This window comes from Miscanthus floridulus, chromosome 18, assembly GCF_019320115.1.
Source record: "Miscanthus floridulus cultivar M001 chromosome 18, ASM1932011v1, whole genome shotgun sequence".
Classification (NCBI taxonomy): Eukaryota; Viridiplantae; Streptophyta; class Magnoliopsida; order Poales; family Poaceae; genus Miscanthus; species Miscanthus floridulus.
In genome coordinates this window covers 128,503,308-128,522,904 of record NC_089597.1, presented here as the reverse complement: position 1 = coordinate 128,522,904, position 19,597 = coordinate 128,503,308, and the positions used below count along the sequence as shown (strand labels likewise).

At 43.1% G+C, this 19,597-nt stretch overlaps 1 protein-coding gene across 2 annotated transcripts; it reads right to left on the bottom strand.

Moving 5' to 3' along the window:
• Positions 1-15,347: 15,347 nt before the first annotated feature.
• On the bottom strand, positions 15,348-18,093 carry LOC136522182 (protein SHORT INTERNODES 1-like). 2 transcript variants are annotated; one of them, XM_066515972.1, is made up of 3 exons: positions 17,388-18,093; positions 16,177-16,983; positions 15,348-16,023 (listed from the first exon to the last, which is right to left on the bottom strand). In XM_066515972.1, the coding sequence occupies exons 2-3, from the start codon at positions 16,835-16,837 to the stop codon at positions 15,644-15,646; spliced, it is 1,041 nt and encodes a 346-aa protein (XP_066372069.1). In that variant the 5' UTR covers positions 16,838-16,983; positions 17,388-18,093; the 3' UTR covers positions 15,348-15,643. The 2 variants fall into 2 exon arrangements, with proteins under 2 accessions (XP_066372069.1, XP_066372070.1); XM_066515973.1 differs by lacking the exon at positions 17,388-18,093 and having other exon boundaries at positions 16,177-17,370.
• Between the last annotated feature and the right edge of the window lie 1,504 nt (positions 18,094-19,597).

Here is a 19,597-nt window from a genome sequence, read left to right as displayed (position 1 = left end):
AGTTTAAATATTCCTATTAGTTTATGATTTTTCAATTTAAATGTTCCTATTAATCTCTGTTCAGCAGCATTAGTTTCAGTGCAGTGCAGTGCCCTCTTTGTTGTTTGTTAGTAGCAGTTAAGCCACACTTTTTAGCAGCTGCTTTCCATCTTTTAGTTAAGCAGTGTATCAGCAGTATTGCAGTCAAATCCTTGAGCTGGCAGCTTATCTATTCAGCAGTTGTTGTTTCTTTTCCCTTGCCGTGACTAAGTGCAGCTCTTGGTCTGAACCTCTGTCTAGCGGTCTGTGTTTTGTACGGCTGAAAACTCATATTTGTTAGTTTATAGTTTGAGTTTGAATGTTTCAGTTATCCCTTTCAAGGTTCAGTGTTTCAAATATCAGTATTTCAGTCTTATTGTTTTTAGTATGTTGGCATTTTTTTCTGTAATGCTCAGTGCAACAGCAACCTGATAGTAGACACTGCCCAGCTGCATGTTCTTTTCATCAATTTGTATAAGGAGAAGGGGCTGCAGCTCACTTTGTTTTTTGTTTTTTTTACAGTTAAAGCAGGTTAGGAGCACGCAAATCTTGTGGTATGTGCACATCCTTTTTATGATCTAGAGAAGCAATTTCAGCTTATCTACATGTTTATTCCTTCAAGTACAATTTTCAGTTTAGGTCACCATGTGTTTTGGGTCTTATGTGCTGGAACTGTTTTAAGCTAAGCTAAGGGAGCTTGAGTGTTCTTTAGTTGGATTAATTATTAAGGTTTTAATGTGGATGTGTGTAATTATTTAGCCGATGGTGATGATTTTTATTTTTTTATTTTCAGTTTAGGTCAGTTATTTGTGCTTCTAGTGTTCTGCCTTTGTTTGGGCAGTTGTATGAAGTGTTCTGCCTTTGTTGCCAACTTCTAGTGTTCTGCCTTTGTTGCCAGCTGCAGTCCTAACACCTGCACTTGCTGAAATTGGCAAGATAGCATTACTGGACATGCCTTTTTAAGTAGTTATGGCGAGTTGCAGTCCAAACAAATCATGTGCTCCACTTTCTAAGTTATTTATAGCTGTTGTATAGATCTTGCTAGGAATGAATTGTAGTACTACTACTATTGTTTTGTCAGACAGTGTGCCCAACTGCTACTGGAGTACTGCTAATGCCTCCAGCTGCAGTTATGAACTTCCTGTGTGATGATATGCTTGCCTAGCAGCTTGCTCGTCCTTACTTAATTAACTTGAGATTTTAATCAGCCAGCCAGCTACATCTACATTGATTTGGTGAAATTAATTCTCTTGTTTAATTTCTAGCTTGCTGCTGATCTACCAGCTGCGTGCTTGGGGGCATAGGACTAGTGGGTCACTGCTGTTTTTTGGCTATTTTTGCCATCAGCTGCTGCTCTATGTTTGCTAAGCAATTGTTGCTTTTTTTGCCAAATCTCCCTTCTCCTCTCCTCTCCTTTGTTTTGTCAATGATGAAATTGTCCAAGTCCATACATTATATGGAATATGAGCTGATGATCAAGAACTTGTGAGGAACTTGGACATCATTACCAGCCACCCCTATATTACCTTCTCCTCTCTTCTCTGTTATGATGCCTTGATGCTCTAAGTTCAAGATCAGATGAAGATTGATATGTTTCTGAGGCCTCTACTACTGCTACTACTCGTTTTTTGATATATTGTTGCTTTATAGGACTACTTTGGTTTATAAACCTTTTTTATTTGTTATACCTTCTAGCGTACCTAAAGCACACTTTCTTGCATCTTTAAAACAAAGCGCGAAATAATGTCACGGACACTAGACACTGCAGCCCGATGCCCTGAGCATGATGAGCAGCCAACCTATGAGGATCAAGCACTAGAGGACCAGCTTACTTAGGAGCAGTTCGATAACAAGTTAGAAAAGGATCTATAAGTGATGCTTACTTAGGAGCAGTGTGACGTGGACGAAGGGGAAGCAGAAGGAAGAGCAGGAGAGGCAGCTGAAGGCGAAGAAGAAGAAGATGATGATGATGAGGACTCAGAAGAGGGATATGTAGGTCCTGAGGATCCTTTCCCACTGTGAAGCCAGAAGGAGGCCAACGGAGGAAGATTTAGACAAGGATTTTGACCCGAACGAGGAGGTAGGGAAAAAGCCTTAGCTTATAAATTTTGCTAAAGCTTTGGCTAGTGTTACCTCTACTAACACTTTGACCTGTCGTATATACAGGTCCCTCCTAAAACTCAGGAAAAGGACGATGTCGATGTCCGCTGACATCTCGCTGGATAAGACGAAGTAGAGGAAAGGAGAGCAGAGGCAACAGCCACAGAGACAGACATTGAGGCCTCTGCTCCACAACCTCAAGACACAACCACGACTACCAAGCCTAAGAGGAAACGAGGGGATAGAAAAGCAAATCAATATCTAGATAAGGCATGCTATGTGATAACGAAGGTCGGGCCAGCAGGGGAGATCCTTGAGCCGAAGGAATTAAGAGGACGATTCCGTAATACGATCAGGGCCCTAGTAAGAGATAAATTGAACCCAGCAATCCCTAACTAGAAAGAGGTACCAGAGAAGAAAAAGGATGAACTATGAGATAGGCAGTTGAAGCTCAATTTTAGATTTTCAGAGGGTAAGCATGAATTGGTAAAAAAATGCTTTCAGGATCATGGGAGAGTCATTCCAACGTTGGAGGTTGGAGCTCAACAAGAAGTATATCTAAAAGGGGTTAACTCCCTTTAACGAGTTCGGCAACATAACTTCTTGTCAATGGGAGGAGCTCGTGGCTCAGAAGACTTCACCGGAGGCATTGGAGCTCAGTGCCCGTAACACCAAGCTGACAAAGAGGAACAAACACCACCATTATCTAGGCTCCGGTGGCTACTATAACAAGGAAGAGCAGTTTAGGAAGATGGATGATGAGGCCACAACTATGGGGAATATCGATGTGACGAATTTAAAGGTACGCTCAAGGAATTGGATATATGCGAGGAGTACAGAATTATCCGGTGGTAATCTTAAGTTTGATAGGCTAGAGACCCAAGAGGCAGTATTAAGGATACAGAAATATGTTGAAGACAAGGAGAAGGGCTCATTCAATCCTTCCAGAGAGAGGGACGAGCTTAGCCTTGGCTTGAGAAACAAGGAGCACACAGGCTGCACCAGGGGCTAGGGAAAAGGACGACCTAGAAGCACGGATTCGAAGAGGACAGGCACATGTACAAGAAACATGGTAGAGACCGGGAGACTAATCTTAAGCTCCAAGTGAAGGCTCTAGTTGTGAAAGCGCTGGAGGAGCAAGGACTGTCTATGGAGCCACGGATATTAATGACGCCACCAGGAGAACTGGCATTAGTTGGTAGCCCTCCGAAAGTTCCTAGCAGCCAAGGTTCCACTACAGCCACAACCCCCGTCGATTGCATACGGGAACCAACTAGTTGCACCTTCGTGTTTCTTAGCGGCCGGCAGAACATTGTGATGGAGGTAGCAATGGGTGTGGCACATCCTCCCGGTGGCTTACACCACAATAATAAGATACTGCCGGACTAAACTAGGGTCGAGGTGCATACCGTGAAGCCCGAGTTCATGCAGTGGAGGATAGACTATGCAACTCCTGAGGGGCTGGTGTTACTCGGAGACGTAATGGGGCAGTTCATCCTCTGGTACAAACGGGACATTATATTGTCTGCTTCTTCGCCGCATCACCCTCTCCCAAATTTGGAGCGAGTTGTTGAGGTCGGGGAGATATTTTCACCGTCTCGTGACCACCACATTCCTAAGATGCCACATTCTTCCCCGCCTCCTAGCGAGCATGTGCCTGATAAGCCACAACCTTCTCCAGCTCATACCGAGCAAGTGCATGATGAGATGCCACAGTCTTCTTAACAAGCACATCCGATACATGAACAACGAGTGCCTCCTGAAGAAGGTGATGCATAAGAAGATGAGGACGTGCCTGAATGGGAACTTCGAAAGAAGCATCCAATCACCATAAGACCAATTTATGTTCTGATGAAAGACGTCTCGTCGGTGCACAAATGGTATTCCCATGACCAGTTCAAGCCTGAGAACCAAGTTAAAAAAGTCCCATCACAGGGTTCTGAGGAGGCCGTCACTAGCAAACTCCACCAAACAGCAAAGCAGTATCCAAATGTTGATGCCATCAAATGGTCAAAGGATTGCCCGAAAACATATGAAAGAGGCAAGCCCTTCCTACCAAACTGGGACATCCAGCGCCTACCACTTGGAATGAGAAGGTTCCATGATTGGTACTTGCGTGTTCTCCCAACGAGCATAGACCTCGTACAAGCATGCTTCCTCACCGGCACATTTGGAAGCCCAGCCAGGGAAAATTGTCTTTGACTTCAATGACATGCAGACATGCTTTCACCTCGGAGCAATGGAGATGAATCTAATTCGCACGTGGTGCCTGTAAGTCCTTGTCCTCCGATATGATATGAATGTAATCTTTGAATTTTGTTGTAACTAACCCACACCGTGATTTGTAGAATGCAAGTGCACATTGTAAAACAAATGCCAAGTGTGAAAGCCGGGTATATAGACCCTCAAGCTATAGCACAAACAAATTTTAATTACCCTATACAGTGGAAACTGGATGACAAAGAGTTAGCTGCTGGAAAGACCCTTCGAAAGAAAGAGCACATTCGTACGAAGAAACTAAGGAAAGAGTCCCTTAAGGTTTCGGCATATATTTCCCTGGCTTTTAAAATTCTCCAACAGCACTCTACTATATGGCTACCATAGAACTTCGAGTAAGTTCAATTCTATACTTAAAGCTTTGTTCGATATATTTTATTCGATGTAAAAGAGCTTATCTAGTTCTATGATTAAATCCATGCAGCAACCATTGGATTTGTATAGGCGTTGATGTCGGGAGGAGCATGGCATGGGTATTTGATTCAATAGATAGGGACCCAGTAATATACAAAGACTTCATATCGATTCTTAAGACGTATACATATCGACAATCCTCATTAGCTTATATGTTTGTATACATACTTGTAACGTTCACTTTTGGATACTAACAAGTTGTATTGGCTAAAATAATTCGAACATGACATTTAGGTTCTATGTCACTAAACATCACAGAAGGCATGATCCAGTAAGGAAGAAAAAGCTAGCTATAAAAATACTATATGCGGTAAGTGTAACTTACTTCTTCAGTACTCCATTACATGGCTGTCAAAAGCATTACTTAACATTTCCATATGTAAAATACACAGTGCCCCAAGCAGAAGCCTGAGAGTGTACATTATGGATACTATGTATGTTCTATGATGAGTAACACTGGTGCCTACTGGAGACATTTCTTAAGGGTAAGTTTGAACCTCTTCACCCGTAGTATAAAAACTCCGTACATGGTATGAAATACTAAACTGAAACTTGTTCTCTTGTAGTGGAAATAAGAGAAAGAAATGAAAAGAGACCCATACAAGGATGACAAAGTCTTAGAGCTCGTCAGCGACCTTTGCAACTTCATATTGGACCAGATTGTACACGTCAAAGGCATCTACCATGACCGAGAGTCTGACTTAGGTAGAAATCCTTAGTACCAACACCTTCGTGAGACTAAAAGGCTAGCTCTAGGACGTTGATAACAATGTGTATGGAATTTGACATTGGTTTTACCTTGTGAATTATGTCTATTTAATGATGGATTGTATATATTCTTGTGAATTGGACTTGTAATTGTAGTTTATATAATACTCTTGTGTTTGTAGTTTATATAATACTCTTGAGCGAACGCGGTTCGGAACGTTGGTCGCGGGGCGTTCGGTGGGATTATCTCGCTTTCCTCGCTCACGTTGGTCGCGGGGCGTTTGGCGGAACGTTGGTCGCGGGACGTTCGGCAACGCGAACGCTGGATGTAATACGCGAAAAAATAGTGTTCTGGTCGAATTTGAATTGTAAATTTAATTTTTTTTACGGGAAAATGTACTGTAGGGGCGGTTCTAGGCTGAACCGCCCCTATAAACAGGTATTATAGGGGCGGCTGGTACCAGCCGCCCCTACAAATCGATTTGTAGGGACGGCTGATTTGTAGGGACGGTCTGAGAATCGCCTCTACGAATACATGATTTGTAGATATGGTTTGGTAGAGGCAATTGGTCAAACCGCCCCTCTTGAGCCCCCCTCTACAAAACGTTTAAGTAGTAGTGTGTGGCACTGTGCCTGCGTACGCGTCTTGTCTTTGTATAGGATACCGATATATGCTATGCGGCGCCGGCGATATATGATACTATGCTTCAGGATTAAGTATGTACGAGTAGGATTACACTATATACTAACGTGTACTACTAGTATGCATGTAGGATCGGTGCTACGTATAGTAGCATGCGGCAATACGAAGCTAGCTACACTAGTGTGTGTGATCTTTAATTGCCCCCTGAGCTAACTAACTACTAATCCTACAAAAAGTCCAAAAGGTCGCATGCAATGCATGGAAGCAATAGCTTGCATGCAAGACAAAAGTGCAGGGCGTATGTGTGTGTATTATATTATATATATGCAGTACTGTACTGGTAGTAAATTAAGTTTGTTTGTTTTTTCCTCAACCATGCTAAACAGAGACTGTTTGGCAGCTCCACAGCCTAACATGTACGTGCAGGCGCCTGATTTTCCAGACCAAAACACACCCGCACCGTCAAGGATTTTCGAGGATTATTTGACAGTAAGAACACGCTGTCATCGTGCATGCCGCATGCTGAACTGTTGTTTCTGTAATTTGCTTTGCTGTTATATATATATATATATATATATATATATATATATATATATATATAGGCTATTCAGTAGCCGGCTACAAAATAAGTTATTCTGTAGCCACCTCTATTTACTATAATTTTATACACTAATTTACGATAATGTTAATACATATTTACGATAGTTGGGTTACTATAACACATGGAGATATTTACCGTAACGTTATAATAAACCACTTAGTAAATTAACATAGTAATTATCGTAACTCAAAGTGGCTACAGAATAAGTTATTCTGTAGCCAGTTACAGGATAGTAGTTCTTAGAACTACGAACTACTATCCTGTAACTGGCTACAGAATAACTTATTCTGTAGCCACTTTGAGTTGCGATAATTACTATGTCAATTTACGAGATTATAGTAACTCCTTACTAAGTGGTTTAATATAACATTATGGTAAATATCCCCGTGTGTTATAGTAACCCAACTATCGTAAATATGTATTGACATTACGGTAAATTAGTATATAAAATTATGGTAAATAGAGGTGGCTACAGAATAACTTATTCTGTAGCCGGCTACTGAATAGCCTCTCCCTATATATATATATAGAGAGGCTATTCAATAGCCGGCTACAAAATAAGTTATTCTGTAGCCACCTCCATTTACTATAATTTTATATACTAATTTACCATAATGTCAATACATATTTACGATAGTTGGGTTACTATAACACATGGGGATATTTACCATAACGTTATATTAAACCACTTAGTAAGGAGTTACTATAATCTCGTAAATTAACATAGTAATTATCATAACTCAAAGTGGCTACAGAATAAGTTATTCTGTAGCCAGCTACAGGATAGTAGTTCTATATATATATATATATATATATATATATATATATATATATATATATATATATATATATATATATATATATATATATATATATATATATAGGGAGAGGCTATTCAGTAGCCGGCTACAAAATAAGTTATTCTGTAGCCACCTCCATTTACTATAATTTTATATACTAATTTACCATAATATAAATACATATTTACGATAGTTGGGTTACTATAACATATGGGGATATTTACCATAACGTTATATTAAATCACTTAGTAAGGAGTTACTATAATCTCGTAAAATAACATAGTAATTATCGTAACTCAAAGTGACTACAGAATAAGTTATTCTGTAGCCAGCTACAGGATAGTAGTTCTATATATATATATATATATATATATATATATATATATATATTCCAGTAAGGATCAGCCTCAAAAGAAGAAGATGCCTTTTCGTTCAAAATTATAAGTTCTGGATTTTTTAATACTTATATAGCTTTTGTTAAATACCTAAACAAAACACTACGTCTAAATAAATAGTGATCAACTCAAAAAGGTAATTTACGTTTATTATTAGGTACGGTTTGAGTTGTTTCTTTGTCAACAAATGGCCCTACGAGTTTTGTAATTTCCTCGTAGATACCTAACAGTTTATTAGAGACGAAATCATCAGGTTAATAGTTCATTATTTTCCTTTTGATCCAACAGTGCTTGGAGCATGCTGCTTAATATATATATGGCATATTTCTTTTTTTTCTTGAAAATTATACATATTATTATATGTGTACATATTTATGTTCTTCATTCACGCCTTCAACACAGCCGCGCCACCAGGACGCTGCCTAGCTGTAAAAGACATGTCGATGATTTATATAGCAAAATTTGTACCAATAATGGTCCCAGAAATCATAATAATCTCCTACAAGTAGTACCAATAATTAAGTCCAACAACAGAATTACGCCACTAAATAAATTGTACCTAGCTACTACCTACTGTGTAGTAGCCAATAGTACATTAGTGTATATATATATATATATAGTACTATACTCTATATATACTGAATACACACATGCCCTATCTACTCGCTAGCTACGTACTCCTAGACATGAACTGCAATTACGCGCCATTATTTGTTTGTGGACCAATTAAACCTCATGTTCGCTTGAATTTGTGACAAAGAAAAGAAGAGCCGGCATGCATGTGAGAGGTATCACCCATCCTTTACAAGTTAAAGTTGTCTTCCCTTTGCTTGGGACCATCTCCATCTCTAGGGCTGGATATCGAGCCGGCTCGGCTCGGCTCGGCTCGGTCCAGCTCGAGTTGGCTCGTTATGTTAACGAGCTACCTCTGCTCAGCTCGTTAATATTACGAGCTAGAGGGGTAGCTCAGCTCTGCTCGTTACCGAGCTCAAGTTGGCTCGTTTAGCTCGTGAGCTACTAAAAAAATAGGACGCATATGTTTATAATATTTATGCTACATTAATTTTCGAATGTGACGTCCACCATTATGCAACCATATATGATTAATACATATCAGGTTCATCAAAAGTATCAACCATGCAACATAGTTGGTCTATCCATGATCATGCAGTTTTAGTATACTAACTAGTTACTTGCCACCACAAACTTAGAAAAGTCCACAGATTCAATGTTGGCATCATCATCTTCTCCCTGGAAAATAATCCATAAAATCAATATTTAAGTACCACAATAATTATAAAAATAAAATTCATATGAAACAGTCGAAAATAAGGATTACATATCAATAGAATAGGTGTACACTTCTAGGTCAGCATCATCATCTTCTGGATTCATGGTTGTGGGCTGATAGGCCTCAGCTCGTTTTAGCTCGTGAGCTGGCTCGAGCTGGCTCGTTAAAATAGCGAGCTAGACTTCCAACTCAACTCGTGAAAAAGCTAAAACGAGCCGAGTCGAGCCGAGCTAAGCCGGCCACGAGTCGAGCGAGTTAGCGAGCCACGAGTACCTTGTCCAGCCCTATCTATCTCCATGCATGCATATGTTTGCTGCTGCTTCCATTTCCATGCATCCCCACACTAAACACAGCTAGTGCTAAGTGCTACTATCTCTAACCATCATACATCCATGGCTACTAGTAAGGTTAGATGCATAGAGGGTGGCCTTAACCTAACATGCTTAGCCGCTAGCAGCTCACCTCTACACTCTTCATTCATGCAGTGAGTGAAATTCTTGCACCTATGCAGGCACAGACAAGCTGACTAGGAGGGGCACAGCTGGCACCCACCGGCCCCACTACCCCAGCAGTGTACTATGAAGACTACAATGCAAAACTCAACCGGGAATAAATTAATTTTCGCAATTAGGTCCCTACTAGACATATATAGCTGTGGTTGTACACGTACTCTCTCTGTCCCTAAATATCTGTCGTTTTCGTTTCTCGAGAAACAACTTTTATTATATATATATATATAATATTAATATTTATGATATAATATTATTAGTATCATTGGAAAGATCTTTGAATCTAGTTAAATCAAGTCAAACTTGCGGCACGTATACCAACGACGACAGTTATTTAGGGATGGAGGAGGTATATATACAAGGGCAGGGTGTTAGGTGTGGAAAGCATTGGCCCAATAAATTTCAGTTGTTAGGTCTGATTCCTTCTTTGCTGCACAACAGGATTCTGAAGACGTGGCAAAGGGGAGGGGGTGGGGGATGGGGGGGGGGGGGGGGGGGGGGGGAGCTAGCTTAACATGCTGCACCAGCTACCTCTTGCTTGCATTGCTCATGAAAGAGAAGGTCAAATTTTGTTGTTGGCCAACTGAGAGTGATAGGGTCAAGTGGTCCACAGAATCTAACACAAGGCCTAACTCGTCATCATGCATGTCACTTTCCTCCTCCCTTGTATCATGTATGAGATGGAGATGGATAGGTACGGAGCCAGCGGTGGGGCTAGGGGGGCTCCAGCCCCCCCTACCGCTCGCGAGCAAGCGAAGCCCCGTAGAGCCGTCGCCTGAAATTTCAGCTGTAGATGTAGAGATAGGAGGGACTGAGATTTGTTGAACCACTTTTCTTGCTAATTGCCGTTGTTCAGCTCCTCCTAAATTGTTTCCTATCTTCGTCCCTGGAGATGGAGATGGATATTTGTAATTGGGGGGCTTGTATGTGTTGTGCTTGTGCACCAATGCTTATGACCAATACACATCAACAACTTTTGTTTTTTTAATAAATATTCTTATAGCCCACCTCATCTTTGGAAAGGGTAAAACTGGATCCGTATGGTTGGTGCAATTAGTTAGGCATATATGCTAGTGTTTAGTCTACAATTATTTATTATATGATGAGATAATCCATACATATAAACATAATACTAAAGAGTAAAAATTTCTCCCCCAAAATTTTTGTCCTTTACTCTCCTCCTGGGCCCATCTGTCTTTTCACTCCCTTGAGCATAAGAGTCGTGTCTGGTTTAATAAGAGTAGTATATTACGTGATGAATTAGATATATAAGAGTCATAATTGGTTTACTGTCCAATCTCCGACTTGACGCCCCGTGCTTATAGGAGTCAGGATAGTGAGCATCGTGTACAGAGTCCGATTTCAAAACGTATTGAAATAGATAACGCAAGCTGTACGTCTACTAGTAATACTATAATGCAACCCTTTAATTTGCTTGATGGGCTAGATCAACCACTATGTAGGGCGTTGAATTTGCAACGTCTATATAGTACATTCATAAGAGGCACACTGAATATCCTGCCGCCGGTTGAACATGCATGCATGTGTTTAGTGCCCTAGCTAATGAGAGTAGCAGCTAACTAGGGATCGGAGATACTCTATATAACATGTATTGATCACGAGAAAACGACCTTTAACTTGTGAACTTTGGGCGAATTGAAAGCCGGACAAGGCCACGGTATTCTCATTGCTAGTGCTTGCTACTGTTGCTCTACTACGTACTACCACAGAAAGAAAGGAAGAATAGTGTCCTTGGGAGGTTTAAATCAAGATGATACGTACATACATGTACAGTGTCGAACCTAAGTGGAGTCTCCATTTGCGCAAATTTAGTTTTGCTTTTTTTGTAAGTTAGTTAGAGTTATCCTGTATTTTGTTTAATTAACCACCTGAATATATTTTATCACTGGCATTTTTTACTTGAAAATGCAGTTGAATTACTTGAATTGTATTCGATACTCTTCACTGCTTCAATTAATATAACTCACCAAGATAATCGACGTGGTTATTCCCTATTTTCAGCTAATCATTGATTTTTTCTCGAACAAGCCAACCATTGGACCGATTTATATGATTTTTTCTTTCCTTCCCCCAAACTTTCTTATTTTAAAAATTTTGTGGTGCCTGTTAGATTCTAGAAATTATTGCTCTATTTTTACATGTGGATTATTTACTCAGTAATATATTAATATTAGGACGAGTTTCAAACTTCTTGCACTATCTCATCTTATTAATATGATCCGACCGATCCAATCATTTATCCAAGATGTAACTCAATAAAAACTCAGTAACCTGGCAAATTTAAAGAAAACCCCGTCTGAATAATCTAATTAGTTTGGCTATTCTCAATTTAGCATATCAACGAAGGCTGCAAGACGAAACTTAATTTACCTGTATCTAGTTTGAAAACATGCATTTATTAGAGGATTTATATGTTATGAAAGTATTTTTCATGATGCATGAATCTATTAGCATTATTCTTACCAGGCAATATTATATTTATTATAATAAAGTAATAAGAGTTGAAAAGGCTTTGATTGGCATGAACTCAAATAAAAAACACTTGTATTTACTACCGGCTGAAGTAGTACATAAAACAATAATAAGGATGCACGTATATGTACCTTCTTTTCATCTAGGACCAGCACGTATGCATGTTTAGCTACCTAGACAACGAATAGACAAGTAATCCGCACATGCATGCATGCCACCAAAAGAAGAAGAAGAAGACGACGACGAACGTACTGTGCATACGTTACATCGATCATCAATCAAAACTAGCTAGGATATATATAATGAACTGTATGTGTTACGTCCTTTTCACAAATCCCAGCAAGATCAGCTTGAGCGACGACTAACACAGTACAATACAATTGCCGGCAAGGCGTCAAGGGACTTATTATTGAGAGTTGCTAAGATAATCTTCTTACAATACTGTCTAATTAATCTACAGCTTGATCATTTAGCAAATTAATACTAAACTTATGTGCTATATATAGGGCTAGTTTAAGACTGCTCCGCCCCACGTTTTTTAGCTCCACTTCATGTTTTCTAGCCAAACAAATGTAACTTCACCCTAGGAAAAAATAGAGTTGTGAGAGCACCTAAAAAGATGCTCTAGAAACTCCAGTTTTGTGAAGCTACTCCACGGTGGAGTTTGTATAACAGAGTTTGTGGAGCAGTCACAAACAGGCTCATACATATATGAGAAATGTATAGTTTTGCAATAGCTAGAACACCATGCATGTAAGAATCTAGTTTGAGGGCGTTGTATTATAGTTTTCTCAGTTATTTATACTCTTATTCAATTTGAGGGCATTATATTGTTGGTCTCCTTCTAAGATAGAAGAGAAAAACAAGTCTTGCAATCTCAATCTACCGCTAAGGATGTTTCGCATCCTAGAATTCATAGAGGACTAGTAACCACATATATATACAGTTCATGTTTGTTGATCCTTCTTCTTCCTTTTCCAGCAGGAGGACATAATACACTGCAATTTAATTTACTCTATATATATTATGCTTAACAGAAAATCAGCCAAATCTAGTCTAAGTATCTATGCTATATTACTGTATTTTAGGTTTTGAACCCTCCATTGTAGCCAGCGCCAATGCTTCTTGCCATGAATTATCTAGAGTAGTTAATGTTTCTAAAACTTCCGCCCAAACCGGTAGAAGATAGAAAAAATAAAATATAGTGCGCATAGAGAACTACTATATATGTTTCTCAATTTAGTTTGTAGACATCATATACTGCAGACAATTTTATACTGTAAGCCATATATACATGAAAGATTGTACTGCCATTATTAAAATGCACGGCAGAATTGAGTTGTTTATGGACACTTTGGCTCTAGAATTTAAAATTCCTACTTATTCTAACTTGGTGAAAAAAATAGGCATATACACATATAAAGATTTGTTCCCCATTGAGTGTCTGAAGCATGATGTGAATTCTCATTAACCCAAAAACACTTCGAAATGGTGTATAAATGATAAAATTTGAAGCACTCCTACTTAGATTTGTGCATGTACGGGAGCGAGGCTAGCTACACATTCGCTTGGAGGAATTCTGGAGGAATTTATGAGAGAAAAACACTGTTCCGGATGAAAAAAGAAGCGAATCAAGCCGGATTTAAGGGCACGCGAACGGGCCTATACCACTATACCCAGTATCAGTTTATGTATCTCCAATTCTAACTATTCCCAACTAACTAATTAAAGTAACTTTTACAGGTATATATATATATATATATATATATATATATATATATATATATATATATATATATATATATATATATATATATAAGTGAGAAGGTGAAAAGGAAGAAGCAAAGCAGAGATGAGGCGCTACGACAGTACGACAGCTAGCTAGATGTATAGTATAGCACAAGGACAGTACACACTGTACCACTCTACATGTAGCCGGACTGTAGGCCGGCGCCGAGCTATCAAATTTTACAGAGAGCGTGTGGTGAAGCTAGGACAAGAGATCACATACCAAAGTGTATGAAGTAGGTGCTCCTTTTGTTTGTTTTGTTCAAAGTTTATGGGTGGATAAATATAACTAGTTAACTGAGAAGAATGAGAAGTTTGTGTCAAGTGAAGAAGGGTAATATTCTGGATGTGGACTCAGAGACTGATGCATGCTTATATATGTAGCCTTAATTGGATGAGCCATACAGCTTTTTTAGAGTAAACCATGTACTGTGCATTGTTTCTTTAGACGACAAATCATGTACATTGTTGACATTCTTCCATCATTCCATGTGACTGGTATTGGTTGGTATAAGGTGGATTTCCCTTTTTATTGTTAAAGAATTGCAACATTGATCTACGTCACTTCACCAAAAGAATATTGAAAATAGTACCCCTAGGAAAAGAGGAACAGTGGTGTGACAATGTCACTATGTACTCTAGAGAGAGAGAAATGGAGAAGGAGAGAGAGAGAGGCCAAGATGTTACAAGGCAGCTAGCTAGCATTGTCGAGATTAGCCGAAGGAACTAATCCAAAAGCCACATCAATCCCTGCAAAAAATGCATAGAAATACTGCTGTACTTTCCCGTGTTCTGGACTCTGGAGCAAGCAGCACAAGCTGATTGCTCATCCATCCCAAGGCAGAACAGCAAGTTGCTTCAAAAGAACCAAACTGGAACAAACTAAAACAACATGCATCGATAGAGCCCAAAACATGCAACAAATCATATAAAAAGCACCAATGCAAGAAACGCCCAGCTTTACACAAGCCAAATCCAGAGAGGGGGAAGCTTCTTCCCCCATGCATGTAAACAAAAGGAGATTAGTGCAAGCAATCCCACTGTGTGTGATCTACGTAGTACGAGCTACTTGCTATATATACATACACTACTCATGGGAGGATTGGATTATATTAGCTTATAAATAAACTAGCTAGACAACACACAGTAGCTAGCACTAACTAATCACGTGCTGGACTACTGCATGTCAAATGGAGCTCCCATCATTTGTGGAATGAGGAATATAATGAATTGAAGAAGAAGGAAGCTACACTTAAAATTCTTGTCTTTGCTTTGCATTAAGGTGGTCAATTAATAATGAACTCGAAATAAGATTGCCCAACAAGTAGCAGTACACTAGCTCTAGCTAACAACATTATATATGCTCCATTGATCATGCAGTGTTCATCGATCAACGACTCAAATGCGGGTAGTAATAGTAGTAGTACGTAACAATTAAAATCTCTTCTCTTCTTGTCTCGAATTTGTTTGCTGATCACGATGACGATGACTTAGCTCATGCTCATCATCATCTTTGATTTGTTGGAAGAAGTAAATGAAACCATCAAGGAATTAAGCTACTAGGATCGATGGGAATAATGGAAGCAGCAAAGCTAGCTAATTTAAGCTAGGTTCTAGGGTTATGAGGGAAGAACTGGGTGCCTGCGGCGAAGGCGCCGATCGGCGTCGGGTACGGGTCCATCAGCACCGCCGCCGACGTCGCCACCGTCGCCGCCGCCTCGCTGCTCCCCGCCGGCGACGACCCTTCCCTCGCTTGCCCCGCCGTCAACTGGTGGTACTCCGCCGAGGACGGCGGCAGCTGCCTCACTGCCGCGTCGTCCGCCGGCCCGTGGTCACGCAGGATCCCCTTGAAAGTGTGACCGCCGATGCTCACCGCCGTCTGGTACGCGAGCTCCGCGTCTGGCTCGTCCACCGGCCCGATCCGCACGCAGCGGAACACCGCCTCCACGTTCAGCTCCGGCGGGAACCTCCCGCCGCCGCCGTCGCCTGTAACCGCATCAAGAGCAAGATCACCATTTGGTTAGATACTTATATATATTGTATAATTAAACAACGAGCTATGCCATGTCATGCCGTCCGCCGCAACAGTGTGACGACAGTGTAGTCAGTGGTGGAGTGTGCCGTGCAAGCGAGGACTACCTGAGGAGGTTGTCGTGGTGACCATGGTGGAGTTGGCGGACGGCAAGCGGCCAAGGGAGCGGACGAGCTCGCGCGGGCGCTTGCTCGCGGCCGCAGCGGCAGCGGCGGCTGCGGCGGCGCTGGCGCTGTTGCTGTTGGCGGCGCCGCGGAAGAGCGCGGCGAGCTGCTGCTGGCGCTCCCGGCGCTTGGCGGCGGGGACCCATGTGCTCTTGACGTGCGTGGGGCAGCTGAAGCCGCGGCTCCGGCAGCAGGTGCGGCAGCGCATGTGGGGGCAGTCCTTCTTTGCGTTGTTGCCGCAGTCCTGGCAGCTGGTGCCGGCCCTGCCGCCCCCGGCGCCGCCCGCGCCGCCGATCCCTCCGGCGCCCGCGTCATGCGAGGAGAAGCCGAGCACGACGCCCGTGGCCACGGCGCCGGAGGAGAAGAACTGCGACGTGTGCGGCGCGGCGGCGGCGGCCGCCGCCGCCTGCTGGTGCGGGTGCCAGAGCTGGAACCCCATCCCGCCGCCCCCGCCGCCGCCGCTGGCCGCCGTGTCGGCGGCCGCGGCGGCTGCCCCGCGCGCGTACAGGAACAGGCTGTTGGCGCCGATCGGGTGATCGCCGCCCCGGTCCCCTCCCCTCCCGCCGCCGCCGCCGCCGCCGCCCCTCAGAGAGAACCCAGCCATGCGAGGCAGCAGCCACCACCACCCACCATCAAGGCGAGCGAGAGGGAGAGTGTATGCACCACCAGTCCACCACCACCACCAAAGAAGCTAGCCTTTGCAGCTCCTCCTCCGATCCCTCTTTCTCTCTCCCTCCTAGCAGTTAGCTCCTACAGCAAAAAAACCAAAGTAGAGATCTTGGGAGTAAGAATAAAAAGCAGGCGCAGAAGCAGAAGGTGGGAGACGGCGGCGGCGGCACAGCAGCAGCAGCAGCAGGAATGGGGTTGGGTTGTGTGAAGGCAAGTAGGTTAGATGCATGAGCTGCATATATAGATTTGCATAGCTCAGTAGCGGATGGATCGGCGGTAGATCTGCAGCGAGAATCTCCTAGACATAGAGAGAGATTTGTGCAAGCAAGCTAAGCGTAGGAGATGAGGATGAGGATGAGTAGCCTTGCTGCTGAAGTGCTGATGAGTGGGATATGCATGTGCGAGTGAGCGAGAGAGGAGAAAGATAAACCTGCAGCTGCAGTGCTCCATCACCACTCTACACCCAACTCATCAGTGCTACTCACCTTGCCTTTGCTGAAAATAGGAAGCTCGCCTCTAATCAGCCTCCTCTTCTTGCCGAATTCCTTTCCTCTCTTGGCCTGCTTGCAAATTGGGTCTAAGCACAAGTAGTATCTGGAGGAGGAGGGAGGTGAGGTTAGTTGCCGAGTGAGTAGTGTGGTAGAGAACGCAAGCAAGCAAGCAAGCTGCTTTTTGGGGGTGATGAGCAGATGAGGTGGGAGGCTATATAAAGAGGCGAAGGAAGAAGAGATGTGAGAAGAGAGAGCTAGGGGGAGTGGGTTCAGGGGAGGAATTCGAGGGCGGCTGCAAACGCCGCCATGGAGGCGGCCCGGACCTTAATTTCTATTTTGCTCGCTCCGATCCCACAGCTCAGCCCACCTCACCTCTCTAGCTTATCTCCACTCCACCCAACCAGATGAAAGAGAATGGACACAAGAGACAGAAGAAGAGAGAAGAGGAGGAAAAGGGAAGAAATGGAGAAAGTGAATATGGCAGTGGTAATAGTAGAGTGTGTATTTTCTTTTTCTTTTCTTTTGCAGAGAGTTTGCCTTTGCCTTTGCCCTCCTCGCTCCCTTTTTACAATTTGTACCTTGGGCGTTGCCGAATTATCACCGAGCTGTCCCTGCCATGCCATCCATGCCTTGTCAATAACAGCATGACTACATGGCGACAGAGGACAGGGAGGGATTTTTACTGACAGGAGAAACAAGGCCTTTGCAGTGTGTGGGTCCAAATTATTTATTTTTAGCTCTTTTTTTGAAATTTTTTTATAAATACACTCCTGGGGTAAGATTTTAAAATTTGGAACCTTAGCTCGACGCCATCATTGTTGGCGTCAAGCTTACACGCCGAGCTCTTGGGCTCGAAGCAGATGTGACGGTGATTTGATAGGCACCTCGGCGCCGCCGTAGATCTTGGCACCGAGCTCGGCGCCAAGCCAGTCTTACGTATGGGCCCTAATCCTTTCTCTCTTCCTCTCCATCTCTCTCACACCTCCTTCACCTCGCCCGAGCAGCGCACCGCCGCCGCCGCCCGCGCCCTCTCCCACCCCTGGCCGCCCACGCTCGGCCGCCCGCGCCGCGCCCGGCCGCCCTAGCCCGCGTTGCGCCCTCGCCTCGCCAGACGTGACGCCTGCGCCCGCGCCTTGCCCTCGCCTCGCCTCGCCAGACGTGCCCGCCGTGACGTGGCCACACCACACCCGCGCCGTGCCGCCCGTGCCCGCCGTGCCGCCCGCCACCGCCGGCCTCGGCCGCGCCCGCCGTGTCGGCCTCGCCGCGCGGAGCGCCGGGCATCCCGCGCCCACCGTGCGCCACCGCCGGCCCCGGCATCTGCCGCGCCCGGCCGTGCCACCACTGGCCCGGCTCGTCGGCCTGACCCACGCCCGTCGTCCACTGTGACTCCTTCGACGTCCGCGACTCCGTCGTCGGACAGGTAAAAATTATGAATTTACAATATGCGTACTTAGTTAGCTTTGATTGTAGTGTAGTAGTTTTGGCATTTGTTATTTACAAGTTAATATGATGACTTAGGTAGTTGATTTAGTTAGTGATCTAGTGAGATAGATATGTAGATAGATAGAAACATAGATACATAGGTACATAGATATAGTTAGCTACTTAGATAGGTAGTTATATATTTAGTTAACTAAATAGGATCTAGCTATTTAGTGAGTACACTGTATCTATGTATGAAGTTATTATCTTATTTACTTAGTTTGTAGTTAGAAAGTACTTGTTAGGTACTATCTATCGTCTAATTTGAACTAAGGGACATGTGTTTCGTTACGTGTTTGAAATAGATGGACAACCTAGTGACCATTTATCATGGAGGCATCGTTGAAAGCGATCGTTATGGATATGTTAAGTTTGTTGACATACAAAGCATGCCTGTGCTATTCAATGATAGGCCTTCATTTAGTGAGATGGTTGCAAGGGCTCGGGAGGAGGTGCATTGCCTTGGAGATGATGATGATGGCATTGCAGTTGAGGGTGTACTGCACCTAGGTTCTCCTCCCAACATTCTCAGACGAATGATCCCAATTGGATATGCGGATCAGAGGGAGAACTATGTGAGATCGGCTATGAAGAGCTAGCTACAATGTTTGGACGTGGTTGTGCGTCAGGTGTTAGTTGATCTCATCCCTCATGGGTTTTCTCCACTAATGGATCAGCAGGCACACTTTAACCCTCCCATCCCGGAACCTGATATGGAGGTG

What these genes read in the sequence shown, in the direction of transcription:
- LOC136522182 (XM_066515972.1), bottom strand. Translation starts at nt 16,837, where the DNA reads ATGGCTGGGTTCTCTCTGAGGGGCGGCGGCGGCGGCGGCGGCGGGAGG. An exon ending in CACCACGACAACCTCCTCAG is followed by an intron (nt 16,024 to 16,176) that starts GTAGTCCTCGCT and finishes ATGCGGTTACAG; the next exon opens with GCGACGGCGGCGGCGGGAGG.